The sequence below is a fragment of the Linepithema humile genome, chromosome 4 (genome assembly GCF_040581485.1).
Source record: "Linepithema humile isolate Giens D197 chromosome 4, Lhum_UNIL_v1.0, whole genome shotgun sequence".
In the NCBI taxonomy this organism is placed as follows: domain Eukaryota; kingdom Metazoa; phylum Arthropoda; class Insecta; order Hymenoptera; family Formicidae; genus Linepithema; species Linepithema humile.
In genome coordinates, this window is record NC_090131.1 from 24,884,948 (window position 1) to 24,912,208 (window position 27,261).

General features: G+C 33.5%; 5 protein-coding genes and 1 long non-coding RNA gene across 12 annotated transcripts in view; 2 read left to right on the plus strand and 4 right to left on the minus strand.

Moving 5' to 3' along the window:
• Positions 1–8,101, minus strand: part of LOC136999759 (uncharacterized) — a 125,364-nt gene extending 117,263 nt beyond the window's left edge. The window contains exons 1-3 of the long non-coding RNA XR_010890077.1: positions 7,014–8,101; positions 6,836–6,933; positions 6,304–6,575 (exon numbers count right to left, since the gene is read on the minus strand). This is a non-coding gene — a long non-coding RNA (uncharacterized lncRNA). The remainder of the gene's footprint in view (positions 1–6,303; positions 6,576–6,835; positions 6,934–7,013) is intronic.
• A 453-nt stretch (positions 8,102–8,554) lies between these two features.
• LOC105672546 (galactoside alpha-(1,2)-fucosyltransferase 2-like) lies at positions 8,555–14,199 on the plus strand. 2 transcript variants are annotated; one of them, XM_012367562.2, is made up of 3 exons: positions 8,555–8,955; positions 10,601–11,301; positions 11,942–14,199. In XM_012367562.2, the coding sequence occupies exons 2-3, from the start codon at positions 10,829–10,831 to the stop codon at positions 12,480–12,482; spliced, it is 1,014 nt and encodes a 337-aa protein (XP_012222985.1). In that variant the 5' UTR covers positions 8,555–8,955; positions 10,601–10,828; the 3' UTR covers positions 12,483–14,199. The 2 variants fall into 2 exon arrangements, with proteins under 2 accessions (XP_012222985.1, XP_012222984.1); XM_012367561.2 differs by having other exon boundaries at positions 8,555–8,932.
• Positions 13,416–17,006, minus strand: Gas8 (Growth arrest specific protein 8). The gene is made up of 8 exons (XM_012367554.2): positions 16,686–17,006; positions 16,196–16,413; positions 15,866–16,127; positions 15,528–15,788; positions 15,230–15,397; positions 15,066–15,152; positions 14,771–14,980; positions 13,416–14,710 (listed from the first exon to the last, which is right to left on the minus strand). Exons 1-8 carry the CDS (start codon positions 16,686–16,688, stop codon positions 14,495–14,497), a joined length of 1,425 nt encoding a protein of 474 aa, XP_012222977.2. The 5' UTR covers positions 16,689–17,006; the 3' UTR covers positions 13,416–14,494.
• Positions 17,007–17,152: 146 nt separating this feature from the next.
• fbl (pantothenate kinase 3 fbl) lies at positions 17,153–23,043 on the minus strand. 6 transcript variants are annotated; one of them, XM_012367556.2, is made up of 11 exons: positions 22,625–23,043; positions 21,279–21,741; positions 20,449–20,629; positions 19,722–19,900; positions 19,458–19,631; positions 19,214–19,381; positions 19,055–19,131; positions 18,804–18,980; positions 18,588–18,723; positions 18,400–18,513; positions 17,153–18,322 (listed from the first exon to the last, which is right to left on the minus strand). In XM_012367556.2, exons 3-11 carry the CDS (start codon positions 20,570–20,572, stop codon positions 18,269–18,271), a joined length of 1,203 nt encoding a protein of 400 aa, XP_012222979.1. In that variant the 5' UTR covers positions 20,573–20,629; positions 21,279–21,741; positions 22,625–23,043; the 3' UTR covers positions 17,153–18,268. The 6 variants fall into 6 exon arrangements, with proteins under 6 accessions (XP_012222979.1, XP_012222982.1, XP_012222981.1 ...); XM_012367559.2 differs by lacking the exon at positions 21,279–21,741 and adding an exon at positions 22,133–22,234; XM_012367558.2 differs by lacking the exon at positions 21,279–21,741.
• A 457-nt stretch (positions 23,044–23,500) lies between these two features.
• Positions 23,501–26,305, plus strand: LOC105672542 (man(5)GlcNAc(2)-PP-dolichol translocation protein RFT1). Its single transcript, XM_012367553.2, has 8 exons — positions 23,501–23,864; positions 24,068–24,270; positions 24,343–24,529; positions 24,601–24,885; positions 24,943–25,074; positions 25,139–25,270; positions 25,348–25,848; positions 25,926–26,305. Exons 1-8 carry the CDS (start codon positions 23,805–23,807, stop codon positions 26,082–26,084), a joined length of 1,659 nt encoding a protein of 552 aa, XP_012222976.1. The 5' UTR covers positions 23,501–23,804; the 3' UTR covers positions 26,085–26,305.
• Lamtor5 (Late endosomal/lysosomal adaptor, MAPK and MTOR activator 5) lies at positions 26,203–27,068 on the minus strand. The gene is made up of 4 exons (XM_012367563.2): positions 26,926–27,068; positions 26,693–26,754; positions 26,455–26,569; positions 26,203–26,374 (listed from the first exon to the last, which is right to left on the minus strand). Exons 1-4 carry the CDS (start codon positions 26,958–26,960, stop codon positions 26,311–26,313), a joined length of 276 nt encoding a protein of 91 aa, XP_012222986.1. The 5' UTR covers positions 26,961–27,068; the 3' UTR covers positions 26,203–26,310.
• Positions 27,069–27,261: the final 193 nt, after the last annotated feature.

Sequence of the window (27,261 nt, forward strand, 5' to 3'; positions counted from 1 at the left end):
AACTCGTGCAAATTACCAGGCAGTCTCCGGTGCAATTACATGCGCGAGTTAAATCACAATTAAGCGCCAACGTGGACGCGGCGAAGAAGAAAAAAAGAAAGCCGGTGTAAATTCTTTCGCAGCCTCGACTAATTAATTAGTCAGTTCGACCGGATATTGTAACCCGAGCAATTAGCGCCTCCCCGGCGGTGGACGCAATATCCGGTGGGAGCATAGTTATATTCGTCGAAGATTAAATCAAACTCGTGGTTATTCACGGTGCAGCAATGACGATAATATCTATTGAACTTTACTGCCGTGCGAATTGTACGATAATTACTTGCCCGGTAGAGGGTGCGGTTTCTCGAATGCTCTGACTTTCCCTGAAAAAGCAACTTCTCCCTCGGGGTGCTCCGGGGTTACTGCAATGAGAGAAACGCGCCTGGCGAGATGAAGATAATGAGAAGCACGCATAAGCTTATTCGTGAGTTATGCGAAGTGATAAGAACCAGTTTGCGTACATATTTCTAAAGTATTTCAGTCCTGGCATCCTCTACATTTGTACCCCACTTTAGTAAGAAAAATTACTAAAATTTAAAATTCAAGAAGAAATGTGGCTAGACTCAATTCGTATTAATTTCGTTTATTGTGCGATTTATCGTAGTTCCCCTACTCTATTGTTCTTAAGCACAAGATGAGACCTATTCATTGACTTGAGATTGAGATGGTTACTTCCGCGAGTATCTCGCGGAAAAGTTAAGAATAACCCCGTGTGGATTCCAATGACAACATCCAGGAACTTTCCCGCGACTGTTTATCGATGTTCGACGAGAGAGGAAGAAGAGTGGAAATTAGTGAACTCAGAAGTACACCTTTGCGAGCGGAAAGCGGAGGAGAAATTCGTTACGCCCTCTTCACGGAGGCGGGTGTTACCTTCCTCCGAGAGGAAGACGAGAGACAGAGTGCCGAAGAGAGATAGAGAAAGAGAGAGAAGAGGAGAGGGAGAGAGATAAGGGAAATACTGGTTTGGCATCTACGCAATTTCCTTCATTAGCATCGAATTTCCGCAGGATACCCCTTTCCCACGCCACCTCGCCACTCCATCAGCATGTTTCTCTCCATCTCCCGTGGCGCTTCTCGTCCTTCGTCTCTCTTCCCTCCCTCCCTCTTTCTCAATCGCTATCTCTACATCCCCTGGCTTTCCCTCACGGCTCGCTCCCGGCGAGCTTCCCCAGCCAGTATCCTCAGCCGCCTCTTTCTGCCTCCGCCAACGCGTCGCACCAAATCTCGGGGCTCGAGACTGAAATACACGGTATCCACGTTGTCACCGCCCACTGCAATTTGGTTAGTAAACTGAAGCCCGCTAAATATATAGGTGTGCGCGAAACGAATGAGAGATAGAGAGAGAAAATAGACTCGATACATCGACGATGTCAACTTTCGGCGATTGAAGCTCTCGCGCGATGCATGGAAAAGCGCAGGAAACTCGCGAAGCGTACGAAAGAGAGTGTTAATTCTCACATTCAATGTAAATTGCATACTTCTTTGAGAATTATATAAAATAAAATAGAAAAAAATAAAGAGAATTAAATAATGTGTACTTTGTAGTTATCAGATAATTAAATAATTTTTATTATAATTATCAGATAACTACGAAGTACACATTATTTAAAAGAAAAATTCTCTTTCTTTTATTAAACTTATTACATTACATTGTTAAATTTAATACAAAAAAATCATACAAACTTTCTTAGTTATCTGATAACTTTTAAAGATTTTTTTTGTATTAAATTTAATAATGTAATCAAGTAAATATTTACTTGAATCAAAAAAATCACTTACTTTAATCAAATAAACATTTACTTGGACCAAGGAAGGAAAGAAAAGAAGAAAAGGCGCGCGTGTAACGCGCGCATGTATGGCCATAATAAATTTAACAATTTAAAATATTTTCGCTTAACACGCGTTTTAAACTTCAACGCTGTAATCGATTTAATTCTTTTTACGTAATCAATGATCTCTATGATACGTAAATTCTGTTGCTTTGATTATGTGCAAGGAGATAACAATATATTTTTTAATGGTTTTTCATTATAGCATTATTGTTATGTCGCGCGCGGCATCGGATAACTGAATTACTTATAGGCCACGGCGCTTACGAGTGCGCAATTGGGTGTGTGCATACGCATTAGCATATAACAATGGAGTGTACGTGTGTACAAGTGGGACAATTCGATTATGCTTGATAAAACATATTTGATTCCGCGAAGAAAAATAATAATTAAAGGACAACTAATATTATTATTTATAGCAATTCTTCTCTGAAACCTCCTATTTAAAATGCAATAGTAAAATGCAACAGTCTGTTAAATAATTAATAGTTTGCCTCGCTCTATATTCCTAAATATTTTTAAATACATGTGTCGGTTTTTTCAAAACATACGGAATAAAAATACACGGCATAACTCAGAATCTGCGACCATAATTTTAATAAAAGATTCTGTACTTACTTATTACTTATTCTTTTTTTAGTCGACCTTAAATCGACACTAAAATTATCAAAGAAAATTGGGTCGGTGTAATAATATATCTTAACAAATTATTAATTATGCCATTCTGTAACTTATTATTAGAAACAAAAAATAAATGTCTTACATTTATATTTCTCTTTTTACATATCAGTGTTGGACATTGATTGCATTTACTCCGAAATATCGCTACGGACCTGACAGAACCGATATGAAGAATCTTTGAAATAGATATAAAGAGACGAATGCATCTCAAGTAAAATCGTTCACTAAATCATATCATATCTCGTGTGCAAAGCGCAAAGTGCACTTTGTCCGCAGCATCGTCCGCGCCCCTAGTCGATGCCGCCCGAGATCAAATATCGTTTGCCTTGATTCTCAACGACGACCGAAATGCAATTTTCGCGCAAACTCCGGCACGGATCCAAACTCTGCGCGAGCGACGAGGCGTCGATGTAAACTATGACTAACCAGGAATCGGGTTTGCGAGTGATCGAGTTTGATGACACTCGGCAGATTTCGAGAACGGACGAAAATATCCCACGGTCATTTTACACAATTCAGAAATAAATTCAATATTTACAATCAGCCATTTGATTATCGAGTTACATGCAATTTTATCAGTATGAAGCTCAAAGAATAATTTTTTTTAGCTATCAAAAATAAGTCCAATTTTTTCTAATAAATAATTTTTATAACAAATATAAGATGTATGTCACAGGAATTTGCATCATTTTTTTAAAAGTGCTCTTATTAAAAATGCCAGAAATATTAAAATAACTTTATATTTTCAGATCAAGTGTGATCCATTTCCATATCGATCAATCTCAAATGTCAAAAGACCAAGAGTTCATCATCAATTATATAATTATTATGTTAATTATACATAAATTATATAACAAATATTAATATTAGGAATTTTTAGAATATAAAATCGTAGTATATAATCCTGAAAATCCGTAAACTGAAGATGCGTCATAGGGCATGAACACGAAGCTTGTCGGTTAAACCGAGCGGGAAAGAAGGAAAATGAAAAGACCATGGTGAGATAAAAGGAGTGATGGTAGCGTGATATCGAATGCCGGATTGCCGCCGTCAAGTTGCGGAAAAAGGAGTACCAAAAGAAGTACGGCGAAATTGCGGAAGAATTGCGATGCACATACCTATAAAAGACGGCCTGTCAATAGCATGGACCCGCCGCCGTCGCGTTGTGCGCGATTTCAATCGGTATCTCCTCTCCTTCTTTTCTTCCTTTACCAAAGCGATACGCAGTGCATACAAGGCAGCACGGCCATACGTATGCATGTCGCAGTGTGTTTGCACCTGCGCAAGCACAATGGCGGATTTCTGTATGGAAGCTAACGAGACAAGTAAGCAAAGATTGAGATCGATAATTTCGGTGAATTCAACTTCCGATGCGATCGATACACAAAAGAGAACTTTATCCTAATTTCTACGCTTCCATTGTCAAAGATAAACATAGTTGTTATTTTTCCTTGTTTAAATAATTTTGAAATTTAAATAAGATAAACAAATAAATTTAATAATAGAAATATTGTAAAAACGTTTCCTCTTTCACGGAGAGTCTTCTTTTCATCACGTGCAACAAATCCAATCTTTACTCTCAAAAATTGAAATTAATATAATCTTGTTGAATTCAAATTTCAAATAGTACCACAGCCTAGATATTTCTGTGTTTTGAAAAATAGATGCAATATATTTTTAATTAAATTTTCTGAGTTATTCATTGTTAAAATGACTCATCCTCCTTCTTTGCTATAACTGATTCAATAATAAGTTCAAGATTCCGAGGAGTAAATAATCCGCCTCTGCGCGAACAAAAATATCCCTCAAGATGTGTATCCATGATCACGATATAAAACTCGTCCGAGAAATTTTCCGTCGCGGCTCATTCCGCCCGCGTCTTATTTCGTGGTCGAAAGGATTTTGTGAGAATCGAAAACTCGGCCCCGGCCAATGCAGTTGACAAGCACAAAAGAGGAGAAGTAAGACTCCGATATTGCCTCTGAGCTACCATGACACGACAAAAAATGCGAAAATACTTTACGAATTCACGTGAAGAAAAATTTACCGTTATATAATGCTGACTGACAATTTGTTAAGTTAAAATCAATTAATAGATATTTTGTGAAATCACAAAATTCTGATTTTTAAGATTAAATATAATCTTTTAAGAAAAATACCATTGCATAGAAATATTACAATATTTAAATTAGAGACTAAAGTGTTAAACATCATTATAATCTTATCAAAAATGTATTAAAATTATTAAAATCTTTTAATGCATGACTGACAATGCATGTATATTCTTAATTGCTTTTATATATTAGTCACATTTTGCGTTTGTATATTTAGAAATATCTACTTTAAAAATATATATAAACAACTTAATAAATATTGATTTTTTTAATTAACAATTATTTACTTTTTAATTAATAGTGATTTCCACAATTAATTAAAGCTTATTTCTGTACAATTTCTTCTTATTTAAAAAAGTAATACTATGCATTATAAAGAAGAGTACTTTTGAGTAACCATGAAGCAAGTTCTAAATGTGTGTGCGCGCGCGCGCGCGTGTGTGTGTGTGTGTGACATACAACAAGCAGCATTTATCATTCTCAAGAATTCAAGAAAAGAAATTTTATGTATGCGTGCAAATTGCATGGCAATCTTTCAAAATAATAAGTTCCACAAATATCCTTATATCAAATAAAACCTTATACTTAAAGTTCTTAATTTGCTCGCGACAGTATTAAAAAATATTTAGTATTATTAAAATTTCCACAAAATAAAGATGCGGTCACATTTCTAAATTTACAAAGAACTTATTCTACTTTTATGAAATTTTCTTTGGAAAACCTCTTGCCCTTTACAATGCTATACCCGCAACAAAAGATAGGGGAAAATATCGTCTCGCTTCTTATCGTGTACACTCAAAAATATGGTTGCATTTATCTGTATGCAACTATTATATGAGCAAGTATATCTTACATTTTTGCACATTAAGATAATAAAAGTTTATGTGCAAGTAAAATGTAATATTTAAAAAATCATGCACAAAGTTATTGCGAAAAATTATGCTTTAAGAGCCTAGTAATGGCATCTTGAATAAAGATCAATAAAAATTATTATAAACGTTAAAAGAAAGATGCATTTCGACAAAGATCCCCTATAGATGAACTTGTCCATGAAAGTAAGTTTTCGTGTACCAATAACTGAGTCGGATGAAATTACGAGCTAACTGGGCAATCTCCCGAGACGCCGAAACGATAGAAGAATTTGTTGCAAATATGATAACCTTTTCATTTTATTTAGTATATTATGCGGGATCTTGAAAAATAATCGAATAAATCGAAAAAAATATCCCTGTAATATCCATAAATAATATACTTCCGACTTTTTATTGTCCTTATTCTTATCGAAAAAATTATTTTGTAATATAATATAATGTTCTTCTTTTACATGACATATATTTTGTTTTTGGCAATAAAAGCGTAACTTTGATTTAAACTATGTAAACATTTTGTAATATTTAAGATGAAGTTTGGAATACTCTTTATACGTAACAGCAATAAGAATTATGATAAAAATTATATTATTAAGTGTTTATTCTCTTATCACTTCTTGTAGTAATATTATAATAAGAACACGCAATAATAATAATGTATTGTGTGCCAATAAAAATGCTGTTTATTAAACTCTTAAGGCATAATTTTCAGTTCTATAGTTGCTGCATATGCGATTCGCAAACATGCTAAGAAATTGGTTGACTTACCCATACAGCTATATGTCGACACTGCAAACATGAAGATCGTACGATGATGATGGAATCAATAGAAGTACCCGATACATAGATTAAAACACCATATGTATATCAGCCAGAAAACGGTATGATAGATCGAATAGAAGAAGAGGCAGGAGACATCATTTGGTCCAGTACGTACAACACGATATCGAATTTTCGCGGCCTACTTTGCACACATTAAGCTCTTAAACTTGCAGATAACGAGAAAAAGCAGGCTCACCACACAAAAGGCTTCTCATCTTCTATAATCAGAATAAAACGAGAATCGATAAACAAAATCATGTCGGACTTAGCATCGAAATTACAAATAATTCGACTGACGCGAAAAAATAGCGTTTAAAAAAGAAAACAGCAATGCAAAATGACAATAAAACTTAGCATTATTTTGTACAGATATAAGCTTCTATTCTTTTGTTTAATACACATATATTTCACATGTGACAATATGACAATAATCGATTCAATGGAAAATATCGAAAAATATACAAAATATTATGCTCACCGATTTCGTTGTTCGTTTGAATCATAGCATTATGAATGTCGTGTTACATCATAAATACCGTGTTACATCATGGACGCTGCATTTCATTTTCTTGAATTCTGCAAATAAACGAAAACGTGAATTTTCCAGTAAATCATAGCAAAGCTCTCTATTCATCGCGAACGGTCAAACGACGCACCGTGTCAGCGCGTTCTTATCCAGGCTTCAATAATAGTTATCGTAGGACAAAGACACGTATACGTATCTAGCGATGATTAATCGTTTCGTTTATAAATCGTACTTTCGAGGACAGTTTCAGCCAACCGTCGAGTACAGTAGCGCATCGCTCCGAAACCGAAATTTTGATAATAGCGTATAAAAAGGCTACATATGTTTACGTTACGACGAATATCTAAGACGCTTTCAATAATTTTGATTCTTGAACGTACGAGATTTATTTTCAAACGATGATCTTGCAAAAATGACTTGCAAAAAATACGAGCCGATTCGAATGCAACTTCGCGACACGTTCGACAAGAAACCGGAAATACGAACTTTCGAGAACAATACTACGAAAGTCAAACGAATGAAATAGCGAACCAATCAGAATAATTGATTAAATAAAATTATTCGAATCGCACTTTTCGCACTTATCATGAAATGGGTGTAACAAATATGATCTAACCTTAAAAAAGGGTTAGAAAAGATAAGCACAAAATGTGCAGCTAAAACAAAGAGACCAATTATTTAATATGCTATTCCTTACAATGCTTGTGATACCTTTCTGTCAAACCGCAATTGATTGTAAAACAGAAAGATTGAATTAGATATCCATAATCGACGTAACGTTTGAGAAAACTACACCTACCACACAGTGAACCGCGTCTGTATTTTGGCATCCCTGCGTATTACCAACATAGAAACACGACTGAACTGCAATCGGTAATGGCGGGAAATGCCAGCCAATAATGATTATGTGATGGAAATAATAATGTCACATGATGAATACAAATTGAGCCAAATTAAAAATTAAAAAAACACATTTTTTTATAAAATATGAAATAAGTTAAAAACATAAATAAAGTTATATGCGTATTGTATGAGATACTTTCTAAATTTATATTAAATTTATACATCAGCATCAACTGTGAATAATAACAACCACTGATAATTTTGATTGCGCCAAAAAATTAAGTACACAATTACTACAATTTTAATTTAAATTATAATTTGAAGATAGTAATATAATGAATATGCATTTCCAAAGTCATTGTAAAGTTATAATATTCTACACTATTTCGTACTTTCCTTTTCGATATAATAAATTATTTGCTCACCTTTGTCGCGCCTTCTGCATTCAATTTTTTTCGTATTTTTTTTCTCCAAAGTTGAAATATGTACTAAATTTATATTAAATATAGGATAATTGCAAACAAGCAGTTCTCAGGTCACGCGTTGCGTTTGTTTCTTTTTGAGACCAAACCCTGTGAAAAGCGCAAATAGCCGTAACTAACAATGCATATTGTTGTTGCATTGTTATATATAATGTTATTATAATACCTATGTGTTGCTGTTTTTAACTTTTCCTCGGATTTTTCGTATTCAACGTCTCTTAAATTCACGTTTCAACACGCTCGATATCGAACGCTTACCAACAGGTAATGCTTACCAACCTAACCAACAGGGGGTGACGAGCAGCGCTTGTTTGCTTGGCGCCAACGAAAATTAAAAATCTATACGTAACGCCGGCTGTAGGAGTGACGTCACGACGTTCACTGAGACAACATCCCCTGGGAGGATGGCGGCTCACCCTCGTACAAGCCGGACAGCGCACGGAAATATTTCGAACGTCGTCGTGTCATAGAAGAGGCGAGAAGGAGACACGGCAAATCGACGTGAACAGAACGTTGTGTGAAGGTTGCCGTGAACACGGCGTTGCGCTTCAACGAGACGACGCCCGTGTTGCAGGACGGAGACGGCGACGGCGGCGGTGACCACCACCAGGGTGCAACAAGCGTCCGCGGATCTCACGCCGGGTAAACATGAGTGAGCTAAACTCGCGATTAGCTGCTAGGCTCGTCCTGTGCATCGTGAATCGCGCAGAGTTCGCTGGAACGGGTGAGTGAAGCTCTTTTCATGAGGTTAGTTTCGTTCTGGAAAATGTCTGGCAGCTAAATTTGTTGAGCTCGATTTTCGATGATGTGAGTACAGAAAAATAAAAATTTAAAGTGGTAAACAGAAGCTTATGGACATATTTGACGTTCGACTTAATTTTGCCACTCGTCTTTTTTTCTAGGATCTTAATTATGACGCAAACGTGATGAAGATACATTTATTTAATTATAACCGTTGATGTGTGCAGCCTTTAATTTCTATTCTCGCAACTCAATGATATTAATATTGGAGATTTTAAAGATTCTCTTATGTCTCTCAAAGCACTCCCTTAACGATTGATCTTGATGACGGTGATACATGCGCCGCGTTGACGATAGTGATTCGAGGAATGTATGTCACGCACCTAACTTTCATCCCTACGACGCAATAACTCGGAGTATGTACGTACGTACATATATGTGGCTCGGCAAGTTTAGACATTTTCAATGATATACAGAGGGAATAAATGGCTCAAAAGATTGTATTGCAATTCAGTATATTGCAAAGATTTTTTTTTGCAAAATATTGGAAACGACATATGTTTGATATTGTGCGTGAACTGTACTTCTCCAATTAAATTTGGAAAATGTATTGCACGAAAAATTTTTATTCAATTTTTTGTAATTATAAATATTGCAGAATTTTTTATGTCACATTCTTATATAATGTGTCGAGCTTTAATTTTAAAGTATTTTTATATCAATACAAAGATAACATCGATAAATGTAACAGCGTGTAACTTAATACGTGCCATTTTTCAAAACTTTGAAATATGCCCTCAATCGTTGAAGGATGAGTGCTCTGTGAAGCGAATGTCGTATAATAAGGGGCGTACCCTCTTCGTTTGTCGTCTTCGCCTCGTGTTAATTACGCTCCTATTAACACCGTTCGAATATAGCTACAACTTCTTGAAAGAGGAAAATATTGCTGTCTACTTTTTAAATATACGATAATTTATTTCACACCGAGTTATTGCAAAATTTATTTTTCTAACAAGCATTGAAAATTGTGCTCAACGAAATTTATATTGTTATTCATATCATAATACGGTTAATTTTTTTATATCTCTTATGATTACATTTACCACAGATGCTGCTTGCATGCGATGTTACTCGCGCTTTATATATAGTGATGGTGTGTTAGCCATGTCCTTTTAATTATTTGGAAAAAATAATTTACGAAGGCAAATTACTTCAATTATTTCACGTACTTCTGTAAAAGAACAATTCTATCATGCATTGATTGGACCAAAACTCCCATCAAGTTATTATAGTATTCAGAATCAAATGCAAACTATATTCCCTAATTCTTAAAAAATTCCACATATGTTTAAAAATGTTTCTTTAAAATAAAAAAAAATATATAATAGACTTATATTATTTGAAAACAGATCTTAGCATTTTTATGCCTTTATGTTATAATTCAATTTATATTATTTGATTATTTCAATCTTAATCAAAATTAACAACAATATAATATCTAAAGCAGTATACAATGAATATTTTACTATTCTTAAATGATGTATGCTTCAATGTCGTGAGGCTATCACTTAAACCAAACGCGTGATGTGTCCATTTCCATAATGTCGTCTGTACGCTTGTCGTTCATTAATTGCTCATTATCATTGCCAAGATGTACGTCGGAAAGCAAAGGACATGGCACACCTGTAGATACGAAATGCCGGACTAGCGTGCGCACGAGAGAGCGAGTTGCCGACCAGTAGAGGCAGAGCAAGCAAGAAGCGCAGAGCAGAGTAGTGAAGAAAGGGTAGAAAGCAAGTACGTAGAGAACGAGCGAGCAAGCAAGCAAGAGAAAGAACGATTTAGCAAAGCATCCCCGTCGCTCGAACTCGCGGAGAGAATGAGTCACGCTCAACAGCATGTGCTTGCGAGCGCGATAGTACTCGCGCTGTTAGTGGTATTCGGCATCCACGTCTTCCTGTTTCCCATGTACACGTCGACCCCGCCGGCGCGCCACACGAAGATCTCCGTGTACGAGCAGGCACTCTGTCGCACGACCCTGAAGAACAACATCCGAATACCGGCGCCGGAGTGGCGCAACAGCCCTTGTCCCAAATACGGAATAGTTTCGGCAGTACAAGGTGGCAGACTGGGCAATCAGATCTGGGAGTATGCGTCCGTATGGGCAACAGCGCGGAGAACCGGCCTGGAGCCGTACATGCCGCGCTGCATCCTCAAAACTCTGGAGGAACATTTCGAGAACCTAAGCATCCCGCCGCTTAGCTACATCGGCAAGTGCACGCTGGACGTCAGCCAGATAGTTAATTCGCTTGGCCAATGGAACAGCACGGAACAGAATATCATTATACCAAGGTATAATTTAATTAATAAGATTAATTAGATTCTGAGAAAAATATATTTTTAAAAAGCTAGATAAATTTAAAATTAAAATTAGAATAAGTATGGTTGTATATGTTATACATATAAAATATATAAAATATTGTATAAAAAAAAAATATATATATATATATATATAAATGGTTGTATATGTTAACGACCGCGATAAATATGATAGAATAATTTTTTGTAACTTGAATTTAAATTTAAATAATAAATTAACATATAAATTTTCTATGTTAATAAAACAATCAAGGATTTTTGCAAGAGTATTGGTAAAATTAAAATTAAAATTATGACTGAATATTTATGACAGCAATAAATAGCAATAAATAGCTAGAATAAAGAGAAGCTTAGAATAGAATAAGTTTTAAGATGTATCGGGCTCCGTAAAAAGTCCTGTCATTTTTTTCAAAGCATCTTGTTTACAAATATGCAAATTTTGAATGCAAAAGGTAACGATTCCATCAAAACAAAATGAAATGAGTGTAGATATTACAACAAGATGCTTGAAAAAAGGGAACAGAAAAGGTTCGACTGATAGGACCTTCTCCTGCAGAGCCTGGTATTTTGTAATTTAAATATAAATTTAATTAACATATAAATTTTTTATTAGACACGCGGCTTACTGGTCTTTGATTTTGGTCTGGCTGGATGACGTACGACGGGAATTCACGTTTAAGCCGAGTCTAAGGGTCTATGCGGAAAAAGTATTGAGACGCGTGGCAGAGAAATTTAATCTGTCCTCGCCGACCTACGTCAGCGTACACGTGCGCAGAACCGATTACGTGGATTATCTCTGGCAGAAATTAAAAACACGACCCGCACCGGTAAGTTACTACCTGTCGGCGATGGATTACTTCGCTGACAAATATAGTAACGTAGTCTTTGTAGTAACAAGCGATAATATCGCCTGGTGCAAGTATAACTTGCGCAGTAAGCGTCACAGAATTAGTTTCGTGTCGGACAATGACGGCAAAGGCCCCGGAAAAGATCTGGCGGTCTTGTCCGCGTGCAATCACAGCATAATAGATTACGGCACTTACGGCTCGTTCGGAGCCATTTTGGCTGCCGGCGAAACCGTAGTTTACAATGTAACAACATACTTTTCTACGTTGATCGCAGACGTTCTACCAAACTGGAGAATAATGAGTTGAACGAGAAATCAAATAACGCGAAATTAACAATTAACGTATTTACGTTGTATCATCTCTTGTAATACGTAATTTTTTCAAATGACGCGACAAATTATATATTCTTGAAAATTTTTTATTAATTTATAATAAGACAATTTCTGAAAACTTCCTTTTAACACCAATAAAATACCAAAATTTGCAATTCAATGTTTTTAAACTATTTTACATATTTTTATCAGGCGAAAAATGTATAAAAACTACGCAGATAATCATAGTATACTATTTATTTTAATACCTATGCAAGTATGATAATTTTTAACTACTTGAAAGTGTATCTTGCCTTTTTCCTGCTTAGATAAAAAAAAATACTCACTTTTTCCTTTTATTTATCGTTCAACTGTATGAACATCTAAATGAAAGTATGTTGCTACATCATGTTAAATTTTATATGTGTAACGACGTAAATGCATCATTGTCAAAATGTTAACAGTATTATGCATATATTACGCTCTTGTTTAAATTTAGTGTGTGCACACAAACTAGGAATCGATGCACCTGTAAATGTAGCGAGCAAACTTTTCAACAAACTCGAGGAAAAGGTTTACAATGAAACAATGGACCATTAATATCTAAAATTAAAACAGATGCTTATTTTTTCTACGACTCTGATACAAACTCGAGACGGCCGTAAAATTTAATAAAAAGGGAAAAAAGTGTAGAGATCAGATATCTTTTCCGAATAAGGTGGTAACCAAACGAGCCTAATTCAAAAAACACGCATATGAATAAATTCTAAATTTTGCAGTGCTCATAATTGTGTCTGGTAATCTTCAACTTTCGCGTGATCTTTTCCAAAAACTGGATTTTCCCCGATATTAGTTCGTAATTTATATAGTTTTCTATAACGTAGCCTAGCAGGGTTTCAAGTTGATTGTGTTTTACACGTTTCAATGTGTATTTCATATCGTAGAAGAGCGTGTAATATATACTTCACAAAAAATACGAAACCGACGTATTGACAACCATCTGTAAATCTTATGATGTACAATGATTTCAACTGTGATTCTATTTCTTATTGTGCCAAAATTCTTAATATACACATAAGCATATAAAAATATATATGTATATATATATACAACACACATCTATATATGTATTATAAAATTATATCTATACAAAGCGTTGTATAATATTTACAAATCTGTGAGCAAATGATAAATTATTTCTTCACACTTAATCGTTAAGTATTACCAAAAAAAAGTTTACTACTTATTACGCGAGAGATGGATGGAGAAGTATTTTACATAAAGCCAGTGTTTGAAATTTATTAACCATGTGACCTGATGTATTTGACTTACAGTGTTTTACAATCTAGACTAGTCAGTGTGTCTAATATCTATGTGTTAATATCTATATATGAATGTATCTTCAATGTATTTGTGCCTGTCAGTTGTTAGATATCTATGAAATGTTGAAACGTTATGCGATTAATAATAGAATTACAATAGAAATGTATGACCCGTGCGTGATATCAGATTTCTCATTGCCAACAGTAACTACGACAAGATTAGAAACAAAAGTTAAATGTTAAATAATTGCTGAGACTATACAACTTCCAGGCATCGATACGACCTACTCTATACATTCTCTGTGATAATTTTATGTAATTTTTGAGGACGTAAAGCGTAAGCTGAAATGTATTCGTTTTACAGAATAAAAATACTCTGTGTCAAAATTATATGTATATGTATATTAAATATCTATATCGATTATACTTTATAATTAAAAATTATCTTTTAATTCTCAACAGACGCTACCGCTATGTGCATCAAGTGTATATATTACGGAACGTCATAGTTATTATAGTTTACAACACAAACGTCATTATCAAACTTTCTAAAAATATTGTGTTTTGATTCTTTCATGAAAATATATAAAAATAGTAATAAAATGTTACACGGCAGTGTGATTTTCTCAGGTAAAGAATATATAAAATTTCTATAAATCGATTATATAAGTGCTTATGAAATATGTTATTGATTTGCAGTTACGAGACCAGCTGAACCTAAGCCTAATTTTGTGCCAGTTATCCTCATTCTCAGAGGTTGAAATCCAAGTTCAGCCTTGGGAATTCCGTATTCTTGAAGTTTGCTTTCATAAGTCACCAATAAGTCATCATGCGCTTTGCAAACTTTCGCCAATTCGTATTGCAGATCTTGTATCGCTGTATTTTTTCTATTGAGCATATCCTACGGAGAAAATGTCACAGTAATATCATATCGTTCAAACAGTCGTAATGAGATGAGTACCTCTAATTTCTTGTTCACATTGACGACCGCCGTAGGATCCAATTGAGCAGCGGCTAAGACTTCACTAATTTGCGCTTCACGTTGCTCCAGTAAGTCCGACAATTTTTCTAATTTTTTCTCCAAGAGTACATTCTTTAAACCTGTCTTTTGTTGCAGCTCGAAAATAGCCGAAACAAATTTGGAGTGTAATTCGTCTCTCTCAGACTGACACTAAATAGAAAATGATATAGCATATGAAAAAAGTTATTTGTGTTTTGTAAGTCTGTCATATCATGTATATATTTAGGTAATTTACTTTTTCAAAACGCAGCTCGAGTACTTCATTTTCCCATTTTAAATTTTCTAGATCTTTCGCTACTGCAGACAATCTGCGTTTTGTATTCTGTAATATATCATTTCAATTGTATTTTCGTTTTTAATAACACTATTTTATACTAAAAATATGTTTCAGATACTGACAGTTAGACATTGTTTATCTTTTTCGTAATTCGAAAGCTGGCGACTAAGTTCCTGCGCTGTTTCCTGCGAAGCTTTCAAGTCAGCCAAATATTTTTTATTCTCCGCTGTCAGTTCTCGCACTTGTTTCTTCATACGTTCTTCATTATTTCTCATCACTTCCATTTGTTCCTATTATAGAAATTTTATATAAAAAGATTCTTTATGTTAATCAGAAATTTTTTAATTTCTATTTTTTTTTATTATTCTGTAATAAGGATTTAATATAAAAAAGATAGCAAAATTCACACACAACACACACCTTCATGCTCTTAATCAGTGATAAGTTATTGAGAGTGATATCGTTGTAATAATTTTTCATTTCCGTGAATGCATTCTCATGATTTTTTATCAGATTCGCAATTTGTGCATTCTTTCTTTCCTCCACTTCTGTCATCTCCATGCGATGCTTCAATATTAAGGACTCGTATTGACTGGTCAATTTTTGTTCGTACTTCTGCTCCAATTCCACCGCTTCAGATTCAAATTTTTTCATCATATTGCTCATTTCCTCTGAATTGTGCTGTATTTTATATGTATAAAGATAAGTGGCTAAAAATTGTTTAATAGGTGAATGTATCCATTACACTTGCATCTTACCAACTTCAACGCACGAATTTCGTTCATGTACGCTAATTCCTGTTCTTTCTGCATTTTTTTCAGCTCTGTTTTGTCTTGAATAAGCTCATTCTCTTGCGCAACATGATCGTCTTGTGCCAATTTGAGAGCAACCAGATGTTCCGCCTTGGTTTCAGACAAATTAGTCTGATGCTCATACATTAAGTGTTTTACTTTCTGTTTGTATAATTTGAGTTCAGCCTCGTGTTTTTCCGCCAATTCCTCTTTCTCACGTTCCTTATTTCTGTAGGATTTACAAATATATTGCACACAGCGCAAATCGACAATCGTTATCACCGTTATCGAAAGTACCTGACTGTAGCACGCGCTTCATCCAACTGATGTCTCGTAATTTCCCAAAAAGTACGTAATTTATCCCTTTCTATTTGAAAAAAATTTCTCTCCTCTCGCTCGCGTTCCATTTCTTCTAATATCTTATGGGCATATATCTCCAACTGTTCCCTATTCATTTTTGTTGTATCAACCCCCTCGACACTGTCCACCGCTTTCCCTTTTGCCTTCTTAGGACCCTTTTTATCAGGTTTAAATAATTAAAATATTGAACAGGTTTATTAATTTACAAAAGATAAGAAAGAGAGAAGAGAAAAGAACAGAGTCACGTTTACATCGTATTTAATATTTTAATTACGTAGAATTATAAAGATATGATAAAAAATAGAAATGCTGATAATATACTAGTAAAATTCATACTTTTGTTACTTCAAAAATATTGATAAAATTTTTATAAAATTCTTATGTTATATTATAAAGAAGTTGATTAATTAAAATTAACAAAACTTACCATTTTTTTTATCGATGTCAATCAAAAACACGTACAAAAATTGTTTTGTGTGATATACTGGTTTCTTCAAAGATTGTAACAAAATGTAACGTAAATGACGATAATAACGACACTATCACAAAGTTTATAAGTTTTATCTCACGTCAGCTGACTATATCTGCTATGTCTGTCCTGAATAACTTGACATTTTAGCATAATACTGTTTGTGAGATCGTTGCTAAGTAACCATGTCTCACATCATATATACACATGAGAGATAAAGATTATTTCTAAATGTATCTGCAAATTTTAGACTTTGGACACAATTTTTAGCCAGGAAGCGAATGTAAAATATACACCCTTAAAATATATAATAATACATTATTCAAAATAAAATATTTAGAATATTTAGAATATGTGCATAATATATTAGCACGCTAATTTATTAGTTTCATACTTATGAGTGATATTGAATAATATGAAATGTGTTACCATATATTAAAATGATACTTTATTTTGCAGAAATATCAAAGTCTGTCTTCCACAATATACTGCAACGAAAACAAGTTATCTATTTTATAAAGATGCTTGTGGTGAATTAATCGCAATGAATTACAAACAAAATATCCACAACTTAATAAATTGCTACATTTTGATTAAAATAGGAGACAAATATATCACGATTGCTGTTTTCCAAAATTATAGATGCATTTTTTTACAATAATATCATTGTTTTAACAATAAGTTTTCCTTCATTCATATTACAGTATCATACTTCTTGAAAAGAAAATTTAACATCCTTCACACGTTGACAACTGTATACTTTGAAATACATATTGCATTATTTCATAATATCTGCAGGAAGCGTGTACTTTTGCATTACAAATATCTCATTGGAGCATTATATAAACAGCATAAAAAATTCTTAATTTTTCTGCCCTCAGTATCAGCGTTTAAATGATTTCATAATATTAAAAAATTTCATTAATATTCAATTAAAAGCTTGTATTAAGAAATCCCTCATAGCGCATAAGATATTAACAAAATTACAATTACCAATTAGTGCGGCAGTATTTATCGCTACGATCATTATAAACTTACGAAAAGTCGTGCAAGTGTAATAACGATTGCCATTATATACATAAAAACCTGTGCATCCGTAGAAAAATTTCACAATATAAATTATGAGGTAGAACTAGTCTATACGGCATGTAACGAACATTGGGAGGAGAGGCAATTCTTAATCCCTTTAGATTTGGTCCATTATCGATTCTGCCTGTCGAGTCGTGCTAAATTTGTGCTCAAAATCGAAAAGTACATTAAAACGAGATAATAAAAGAAAATACCCTGACGTAATCATTGTTTCCTGTATAAAAATTATGATAAATAATTTAAAACAATGATAATTTATAAATATAATCTTAATCATACTTCTTAAATGTCAAAATTATTTTATGTTAATGAGAAACAATTAGATAAAATCCTAAACAATAAAATTAAATTAACAAAAATAAATAATTACGTTGAACAATCTTGCTCATTGGCAAAATCAATTCTACATAATTGGTAATATGGAATGCTGTAGATTGCATCTTTCATTGTGTTTAGCTCGATTCGCCATTAAATTGTAATAGACATCCCACTGCTCCGAAGTAACCCTAAAGTAAAAAAAAAAAATATGCATCCATGATATTGAATTGTTCATTTTTAAATATACTTTCGGTTTTGTCCTTACTTCATGTTCCAAAAACAAAGCCTTCAAAGTTCCTTTTGACCAATAATCCATAGCATAGGCCAATAATTTCATCGATATGGGATTCACCCTTAAAAAGTTCCCAACAAATACAACCTGCAAATGAAAATTGTTAAAGATGCCATTTTGAGATGCCATTCTATTTAACATAGTTTGTATTATATTATTACCCTTTCTATTTTTTCATTAACAGCGCACATGCGGGCAATGGAACCGATATTATTCGTGATAGTAACAAGCGTTGCACGTGCTAGGTCTTCCTTAGTAACAGCGTTTCTGCGTTCCTTAGAATTCATTTGACCAAAACTAACAGTAAAAAGGAATTGTAAAAAGTGATAATAATAAATTATAGGCTTTAAAACTGCAATTAGTAGTTGTAAATTTACCTGCTCGCGACTAGATCTCCAGGAAGACCAAAAGGACCGTAATCACCGCCATATATATCTTTGACTAACTTATCTACTCTTGTGTTATCACCACCAGTTGCTAATTCTATCGCCTCTTCGAAGGTATTGCATCCGGTGAGTAAACAACATAATCCCAAGAATGTACCACCACCTAAACTATATAAAACAATTAAATGTTATATTATTATTTAATAACGGATATATCTTGCAGATATGTACATGCAATTTACCTCGTTCCAGATATCCTTTTGTAATTCTCCGGTCCGTATACAGCTAGTATGCTTACTCCAGAGCCTATATTAACGAGCTGCAAAATACGTCAGAGTTATAAAACACTGTTTCAATCGAACAAAACGTATGCTAACATATTCTCATGCATATTTCCTTACCAAGAAAGGATATGGTTCGGAAAAGTCAAAGGGTACTTTCTGACATTTGCTCTCATCGGTGGGATTCGTCCAATAATAGCATTCGTGTGGATTCGTAGTCTCTATGTAAAGCATCCCGCGTATTAAACTATCTAATTCATCGAATTTAGCCAAGTTCATGTTTACTTCCTGTCAAAGATATTTTATTATATTTCGAAGATGATTTATTTTGCAATGATAAGTATTAAGCTACGCGATTCCGTACCTTTTTAAAATTGTCTTCGAACTTAAAGGCACCGCCACCTGTAGCACAAACGGTAGTCACAAGATTCGCCATGCCTTTTGATTTTGCCAGTGCTAAGAAATTTCCCATTTCACTCGTGGGAAATCTAATAAAATGTAACGTTCCTCGTCTGCCTCTAATATGAACATTATCCATCTAAAAAATTCAAGCAGATAATAAGAAAAAATTATATAAGCATCGTAATCAACCATTTTATAAATTTATAAATTATTTAACAGCACTCACTTGCAAATGAGTATCACGATGACCAGTTTTTCCATATGCTGAGTTTTTAGTTAGATATCTACGAATATTTTTTAACGTCTCAACTTCTGCATCTGCTTCGTCTCTGGTTATATCCTTTGGCTCAAAGTACACTAATTTGCATAGCGTACCACCTATATCCATTCCAAACCAAGGCATTGCTATAACAAAATTGAACGGTTAATATTTTATCTTACATTTTATACAGAAATACAATAATATAGAGTGATACAAATATTTTTGTAAAAAAAGGACAATTATTAATGATCAAAAAAGCACAATTTTGCAAACAATGTGAGATTAAATTCTTCTAAATGTGATTAACAAGCTTATCGTGCAACAAAATTTTTGTAATAAAATATAATATATACACAGTATATATCTAGTTCATCTAAGTAATTACAAATGTTTATGTGGCTGATATTCAAACAAATTAAACGTAACAATTTTATCATAAGCGATATCTACTTTGTTGTGAATGTCGTTCATTTTATGTGAGCACCAGATCACTAGCTATTTTATTAATATTTTAAAACATATTGCATGCAACTAAATTGACAACTTACTAAACTTCTAAAAAAATATAATTAAAACAAAAGGTGTAAGAGCGAGGTGTAACACCAAATTTTATATGGGAAAAAATGTATCAGGTAGCACAGTAAAATAATGTATAACAAAAAAGTAAAATTGGCAATCTATGCACACATACAATCCACTGACTCACAAGGAGATGAATGATTTCTTTCTTCTATAGCCATGACTTTGCCAGCAGAGTATCCATTAGACTCCATGCCTTTTGGAGTTAAACTATTTTTGTGACTTTGTGGACTCATTGCTCAGAATTAAATAATTTACCATAGATTCCTGTCTTATAGTAAATAATCTTCTTGCTGCAAAAAATATACTCATATTAGAAAAATTAAAAGCACATTATCAATAGTATTTATGCTTTGTATTAGGATTCTTCAAGCATTTTCCTCTTTCACATAAAAACTACTCTATAATAACTCTGAATGTAATTATTTTTAAATATACAAGGGTCAAAGATTATCCTGTATTTATGCGTCAATGAAAAATGTATGACATACGTAAAAGATTTACATTCAGTAACGTCACATAATTATGCACATTTTTATATTTGTCATACAATGTAATGTAACGCTCTTTTGATCATGCTGAATGAAATAAAATATTATAAAAATGATAACACAGAAATAAATTAACACATAGAACAAATTTAAATTTTGTTCTGTATCATCATGCTTTCTATTGTTAAAATTTAATATTGATTAAAATAAAATATAATTATTTCTCAAGATGCAAGTTTGAGATTAATACCTTATCATAAAATATAAATATACTTTCCACTAGAAATATCAAAATAATATTGCTGTCTTTGCAACAGCGAACAATTCATATTTTAATTATAGAAGCACTTATTTTCTAAACAAACATTTATCGATTTATATTTTTAAATGACAACAACATGTTATATAAGCAAATGATAAATTTGAAGTCAACTAGACAATTAATTTTTACCTCTATATATCATTGTTCCCATTACATAGTTTACGTTATTTTACTTATCAATCACAAATATTGTAACGCTGAAATATTGTATATCACACCGACATTACATTAATAGCAAACTATTGTTACAGATTTTAATTATCGATACACGAGTCTACTGTCCCCGATCGTGCGAGACGCGTCGTTGTAAGTGCCGTCCTCGACGACGTCAAACACCACGTTGATCGAGATATCGCCGTATCGTCGTGTATTCGACGAAGAGCGGCGATGTGGCGTGAGGTCTCACGCCAGGCCGACGTGACACTTACTCATCAAATTTTCGTGAGAACGCCGGTAGTCACGCAAAATCACAGCACAATACAGTCTTCGACCGGACGTTCCTTTCCGTTCCGCTTCCACCGACCGACTGTTCACAACTACCGAGTCTCGAGCACACTGACGATTGCAGCGATCGCAGCACCACAAGAAAGTGCTGTACAAAGTGTGGCACGATATACTATGTTAGAGCGATAACTGTACAACAAACGGGATTCACGAGGACGAAATGGAAACTACGCGGAAACGCGGCGTCCGTTTGCTTCTAGCGAATAAAGTCGGATGTACTAAGCACATTGATAAGACATATTAAAGGCCACTATACATGAAGTTATCTAAGTGCAAAAATATAATATAGACATCTTATGTAATGAAATATCAAATGTATGTTTTTTTTTTGTTAAATAGTGTGATAATTGTGCTAAGTATCTCATAAATTCTAAACATATTTGGAACATGCGTCAGTATGTGCTATCTATCCAATAGATTATATTACGTTCACTTTTTTTTTTTTATAGATAATGCATTTACTCTTTTTAATTTTTTACCTAAAATTGTCATTTTTTTGCTAATAAGATAATTCTGCTCTGCTCCATGACAAAAATTCCTTTAGTATAATGGTTCACTAATTATCGAATTTTTTTCGTTTTCTGAAATAAATATTTGTTGCCTTTAATAGAGAAACAAATAGGAACCGTAGAAACTATCACTTTTCTTGCCTGTCACGTTTCTTTACTTTCCTTATTATTGACTACAGATGTTAATTTTATTTAAAATTGTTTAATTATTCAAGAACACTTATTTTAATCCTTTTGTTTTCAAGCAATTAAAATTAACACTTTGTTTTTTTTCTATTATAGATAGATGTTTGATCCTTTTCTAAGACATGATATTCATGATACTCATGAATAGATAGATTCCAGATATTCACAGATATACAGCGCCACGATCATCTGTTCCACGTTACAGGCATGTTTTTTTTCCATTTCTTATTAATTGCATAAAATTGTTTCTAATTACATAAAAATGTTATCACTCACATTTTATATAACATTCTGTGCGAATGTTATTTCAACAGTAGAGTTCTATATACAATTTTTCTCACATTGTGGAACTGATTACGATCTATTACAGCAGTCAGTCACGCATGAACTGTCAACGCCTGTTGTCTTATCACTCTTATCGCTGTGGTGTCGCGCCAATTTAATCTCTGCGAAATTTGACACACGGGTTAACTCGCGGCTGATTCTTGCATCTCCTACCGAATAACCATCCAGTATTTCATCTGATCCTATTAAAATAGGATTGTCCGCAACAAAAATATATTCCTTGAACGGAAAAGGCTTGAGTTGAAACGATTTTTAAGCAATGTATGACAGAGCAATTCGCACAACCATTATGTCGTACGATACTATCGTACAACATTATGACGCCATATTCGTGAATCATCACTGCGCTCTATTTAAACGACTGTCATTAAACAGCTGCATTCTCTCACGCTTCCTGCAAAATTTAAATTAAAAGTAGTTATATCAGAAACTATATCCTACAGTATATGTAAGAAAAATTCTAGTTGCCATAGATTTTTTTTTATTAATTCTTATCCAACAAGATAATTAATAAAATTAAAAATACTTATTATATATATATAAGCCTTTTCTGAAAATAATGCATAATGAAGAGTTTTTATAGCATGCTGTAAAAATGTAAAGAAACGTGCGCTGTGAATTGGCACAGTATCAAGGTTATATTTCAAGAAGACAAGACAAACTGAAATAAGCTGCTAATATGAGTTTCAAGCCAAACATCTTATTACACTCTGTTGCACTTTTCGATACTCCATCGTGGAAAAAGGGATACCACCCTTAGAATTTATTATTCTAGAGATGATTTTCAGGCATGCGCACATAATATAAAAATATTCCGTCACCTTTTCACTATTCCTTTAAAAAAGGAACAAAAATTTGATCCAATGCAGCATGTAGTTACGTCAGAAAATGTTATCAGTTCGACTGAAATAGTTGTTGCCTCTTTTTTTTACGGTGACAAAATTAATCTTGTGCAGTCAAAGAAATCAGCGCGATGAACAAAATCGGGAAGAAATGATTAACGAACGTCGTTTTACGAATATTGCTTCACATAACCTAAAACTGCGCTGACGTTTCGTCTTCTCGGCGGGAATCTCGAAATTTTCATGTTTTTTGTCAGATTCGCCTGAAAATGCCACCAAATATTTTGAAAAGCAGCTTAGAAAATGCTTCCTTCAACATCATATTTCAGGTATGTTGATAAAAATATTTGCGAGAAAGTTTGCGAATTCCTTTTAAAAGAGATTTTATTGTACTTATGATATGGTTTTCGTTCTCCAGTGATTTTTCACTCTTTTCAGAATACTAATAAGATGCACAGTTATGTTCCTGAATGATATCTCTACATTAACAAATGTTATACTATGTAAAATTTCAGAAAAATTCTTTTTCCAGATATTCTGCCGCTGTGTCACATTTGTTTTGAACGCATTTGTTGTTCGACATGTAGGTCAAGCGGTTTTAGGTGTCATTAATGTGAGATTATTGTTGCTGGAATCTATGATACTTTTCTTATCACGAGAACCATTTATGAAGGCATGTTTGACTAATACTGCTGACCATAATTGGGCGCAAGTTGTGAATCTACTCTGGCTAACGTTAGTTTGTTATTATTTTTATTACATGTATGTTTAATCGTTGTTTAATAAAATTAGATTAACGTTTTCTAGAGTGCCTATATGCGTTATGATGTCTTTCCTGTTTGGATACGTTTGGTTGTTCTTGCTTCCTATTACAGAGGCGTTACCACCCTACTACACATTTGCAGTTTTGGCAGTTGGACTTTCGTGTATCATAGAACTGTCTTCCTTAATTGTACAATTAGTCGCGAGCGCATTTCTATTCGTTAGACTTAAAGTAAGGCTGCAGAGAAAAGATACATAATTTTTCAAAAGAAGAGCCTCTCATCATCACATATGTTTTTTCAGATAGTTTTGGACACAATCATGATTGCTATTCGCACTATGACGTTTGTCCCGTTAATATTGTATCATCCAGACAATGCATTACTTGCATTCGGTATCGCTCAACTCGTCGCAGCAATATTTTACACGACTAGTCACTACGCATACTTCCACTATCACATTGCGAAGTTGAATAAATGCACACAGAAACGAAGAATGTCTTTGAAGGACAGCAGCGACGAGTATGTAGTGAAAGAGTTCCCTTTTCGTACTGTAAACGACTTTTTACCTGGCCAGCTGGAAAATAACGTATGTATAAATGCATCATCATCACTCTTTAAAAACAATACAACAATTATTTTGTAGGATTCATATCTTGATAAAAAGTTAACTATTCTTACATGGAGTTTCTTTAGACAAGGAATATTAAAGCAAATTTTAACGGAGGGTGAGAGAGTGATTATGACTGTAATGCCAGTATTGACGTTCACAGAACAGGTATACTTATACATCAATATATATTATATTATTGTTACAGACACTAATTTTTATTCTTTGTAAGGGTATCTATGAGGTTGTGAATAATTTAGGTTCACTAGCCGCTAGATTTATTTTCCGTCCAATCGAGGAAAGCGGATATTTTTATTTCACGCAAATAGTGAAAAGGGACAAAGCGATATCTGATCAGAATCCAGTGAGTATCTGTTTTACATATTTTATTTTCAATAAAAAAAAAATAACATATATTTTCATAAACTACGATATTTTCAGATGAAAGTACAAGAGAGTGTAAACGTGTTAACACATTTGTGTTCAATCGTTACATCTATTGGTCTAATTGTTCTAGTATTCGGTCAATCTTACTCAAGCATGTTGCTCTGGCTGTACGGTGGTTCGAAGTTGATCTTACCTTTACCCGTCCTTCTGTTAAGAGCACACTGTCTTGCCGTATTATTATTAGGAATTAATGGTGTGACAGAATGCTACACTAACGCAACGGCCGACAGTGCAACAATAAATAAAAGCAACTTAATCATGGTTTATCAATCAATCGCATTCTTGGGCGCCTCGTACATATTTGCCACTTGGTTTGGACCTGTCGGCTTTATTTTTGGCAACTGCGTGAATATGAGTCTGAGAATCATACATTCGTCAATATTTATCAACAAAAGGCATCAGGATACGATCTATCGTCCCTTACGTGGATTAGTACCAAAGCCCATGTTCTCCGCGTCTTTACTCGTTGCAGCGCTCATCACTAATTTGTCACATGTAAAGTATCCAAAGAAAGGGTTTCTGATACATGCATGTTAAAATTAGCACATTAATGTAATTTTTTTCTATTCCAGGCTTACTTCTTCACAAATAAAAAAGTATTGCACTTACTGATTGGCATAGTGATGTTTACGATTGTACTTCTATCTTGGATGTATGAAAATTACGAATTAATCAAGCTTGCTACAAACAAGTGGTATGAAAAGAAAAGTAAACAAAGAAAAAATGATTAACTTTAAATCTTTATGCCATGTGGATTATTTTATTTATGATTTGTGTATATAAATCATGTTTGTTACAATGTAATAGATTCGTTACATTGTCAGAACTTGTAAATGTTAAAAGACGATATAATATGTACAAATATTTATTTTCTATAATCTTACAATTGTAGTTAAATACAAATCCTTATATATATAATCTTAACATCTATTAAAGATCATAATAACATTAATTATTTCAAATTGATTTATTTTTATATATAGCTGCAACTACAGCCTCTTTACGATGTATAATACATTGCCTAAAATTGAATCAAAGTTTGTATATTAGCTACGTGTATTAAATTACTAATATTGGAAAATCGTCAAATATTCAGCTTACCTGTTATCATTTTGAAGCGACACGATCGGTATCTCGGATTTAGGCTCCAATTTCACAACTAAATCCATCACAGCTGTTATCAGCCCTGCACTATCACTTGATGCGTAACCTTTAGCTGTAAAAGATTTTATTAGATCTCACGTTCTGTTGTTATTACACATGTTGCATGTTTGTAATTTTTTGTATTATTAATTTATGCCATATTTCACACAATATTGTGTTTTTAATAATTTATTACCTCCTAAGCAGAGACCATTATTGTCAGCTAATATACAGCCTTCAACATTATCCACATTGTGCCTATTGATAGATCAAAATACAGTATATATTATTATTACATGAAACAAATTCACTCTCAAAAAGTTTATATTGAGAAAAATTGTATGAATTAAAAAAATTTAACCTAATCTATACTCCTGTAGGTTAACTTCTCATCACTATGTAAAATATAATCTGTATTACGAAACTTACACATCGTCCAAAATTTGCTCCAAATTTTGTTCCATTTTCTCGTGATTTCTTTCCGTGAAAATGATTAAATTGTCAATTTCATTAAAAACAATAATAATAATAATCGGCAATCGTTCGTGTATCACTGATTACACTCGAAGTTTGACAGTTTTGACAATGTTGCCACCTGGTTTGAAATTAAAAGGTCGATGAAAGAATCTAGAAATAATCCTCTCTCACTCTCCAAATACGTGATTTGCACACCCTGATTTTCGATATATCGTTAATTCGTGTAAACCACGTGATCGATCTGACGACTTCATGTACTGAGCGCACTTCCAATTATGCAAGTTATAA

What these genes read in the sequence shown, in the direction of transcription:
- fbl (XM_012367558.2), bottom strand. Translation starts at nt 20,572, where the DNA reads ATGAGTCCACAAAGTCACAAAAATAGTTTAACTCCAAAAGGCATGGAG. An exon ending in TCCTTGTGAGTCAGTGGATT is followed by an intron (nt 19,901 to 20,448) that starts GTATGTGTGCAT and finishes ATTTTGTTATAG; the next exon opens with CAATGCCTTGGTTTGGAATG. An exon ending in ATCGTGATACTCATTTGCAA is followed by an intron (nt 19,632 to 19,721) that starts GTGAGTGCTGTT and finishes TGAATTTTTTAG; the next exon opens with ATGGATAATGTTCATATTAG.
- LOC105672546 (XM_012367562.2), top strand. Translation starts at nt 10,829, where the DNA reads ATGAGTCACGCTCAACAGCATGTGCTTGCGAGCGCGATAGTACTCGCG. An exon ending in CAGAATATCATTATACCAAG is followed by an intron (nt 11,302 to 11,941) that starts GTATAATTTAAT and finishes ATTTTTTATTAG; the next exon opens with ACACGCGGCTTACTGGTCTT.
- Gas8 (XM_012367554.2), bottom strand. An exon ending in CACTGATTAAGAGCATGAAG is followed by an intron (nt 15,398 to 15,527) that starts GTGTGTGTTGTG and finishes TTTCTATAATAG; the next exon opens with GAACAAATGGAAGTGATGAG. An exon ending in AAGATAAACAATGTCTAACT is followed by an intron (nt 15,153 to 15,229) that starts GTCAGTATCTGA and finishes GATATATTACAG; the next exon opens with AATACAAAACGCAGATTGTC.
- Lamtor5 (XM_012367563.2), bottom strand. Translation starts at nt 26,960, where the DNA reads ATGGAACAAAATTTGGAGCAAATTTTGGACGATGT. An exon ending in GAGCAAATTTTGGACGATGT is followed by an intron (nt 26,755 to 26,925) that starts GTAAGTTTCGTA and finishes ATCTATCAATAG; the next exon opens with GCACAATGTGGATAATGTTG. An exon ending in TCGCTTCAAAATGATAACAG is followed by an intron (nt 26,375 to 26,454) that starts GTAAGCTGAATA and finishes ATTCAATTTTAG; the next exon opens with GCAATGTATTATACATCGTA.
- LOC105672542 (XM_012367553.2), top strand. Translation starts at nt 23,805, where the DNA reads ATGCCACCAAATATTTTGAAAAGCAGCTTAGAAAATGCTTCCTTCAAC. An exon ending in CCTTCAACATCATATTTCAG is followed by an intron (nt 23,865 to 24,067) that starts GTATGTTGATAA and finishes TTCTTTTTCCAG; the next exon opens with ATATTCTGCCGCTGTGTCAC. An exon ending in TCATCACTAATTTGTCACAT is followed by an intron (nt 25,849 to 25,925) that starts GTAAAGTATCCA and finishes TTTCTATTCCAG; the next exon opens with GCTTACTTCTTCACAAATAA.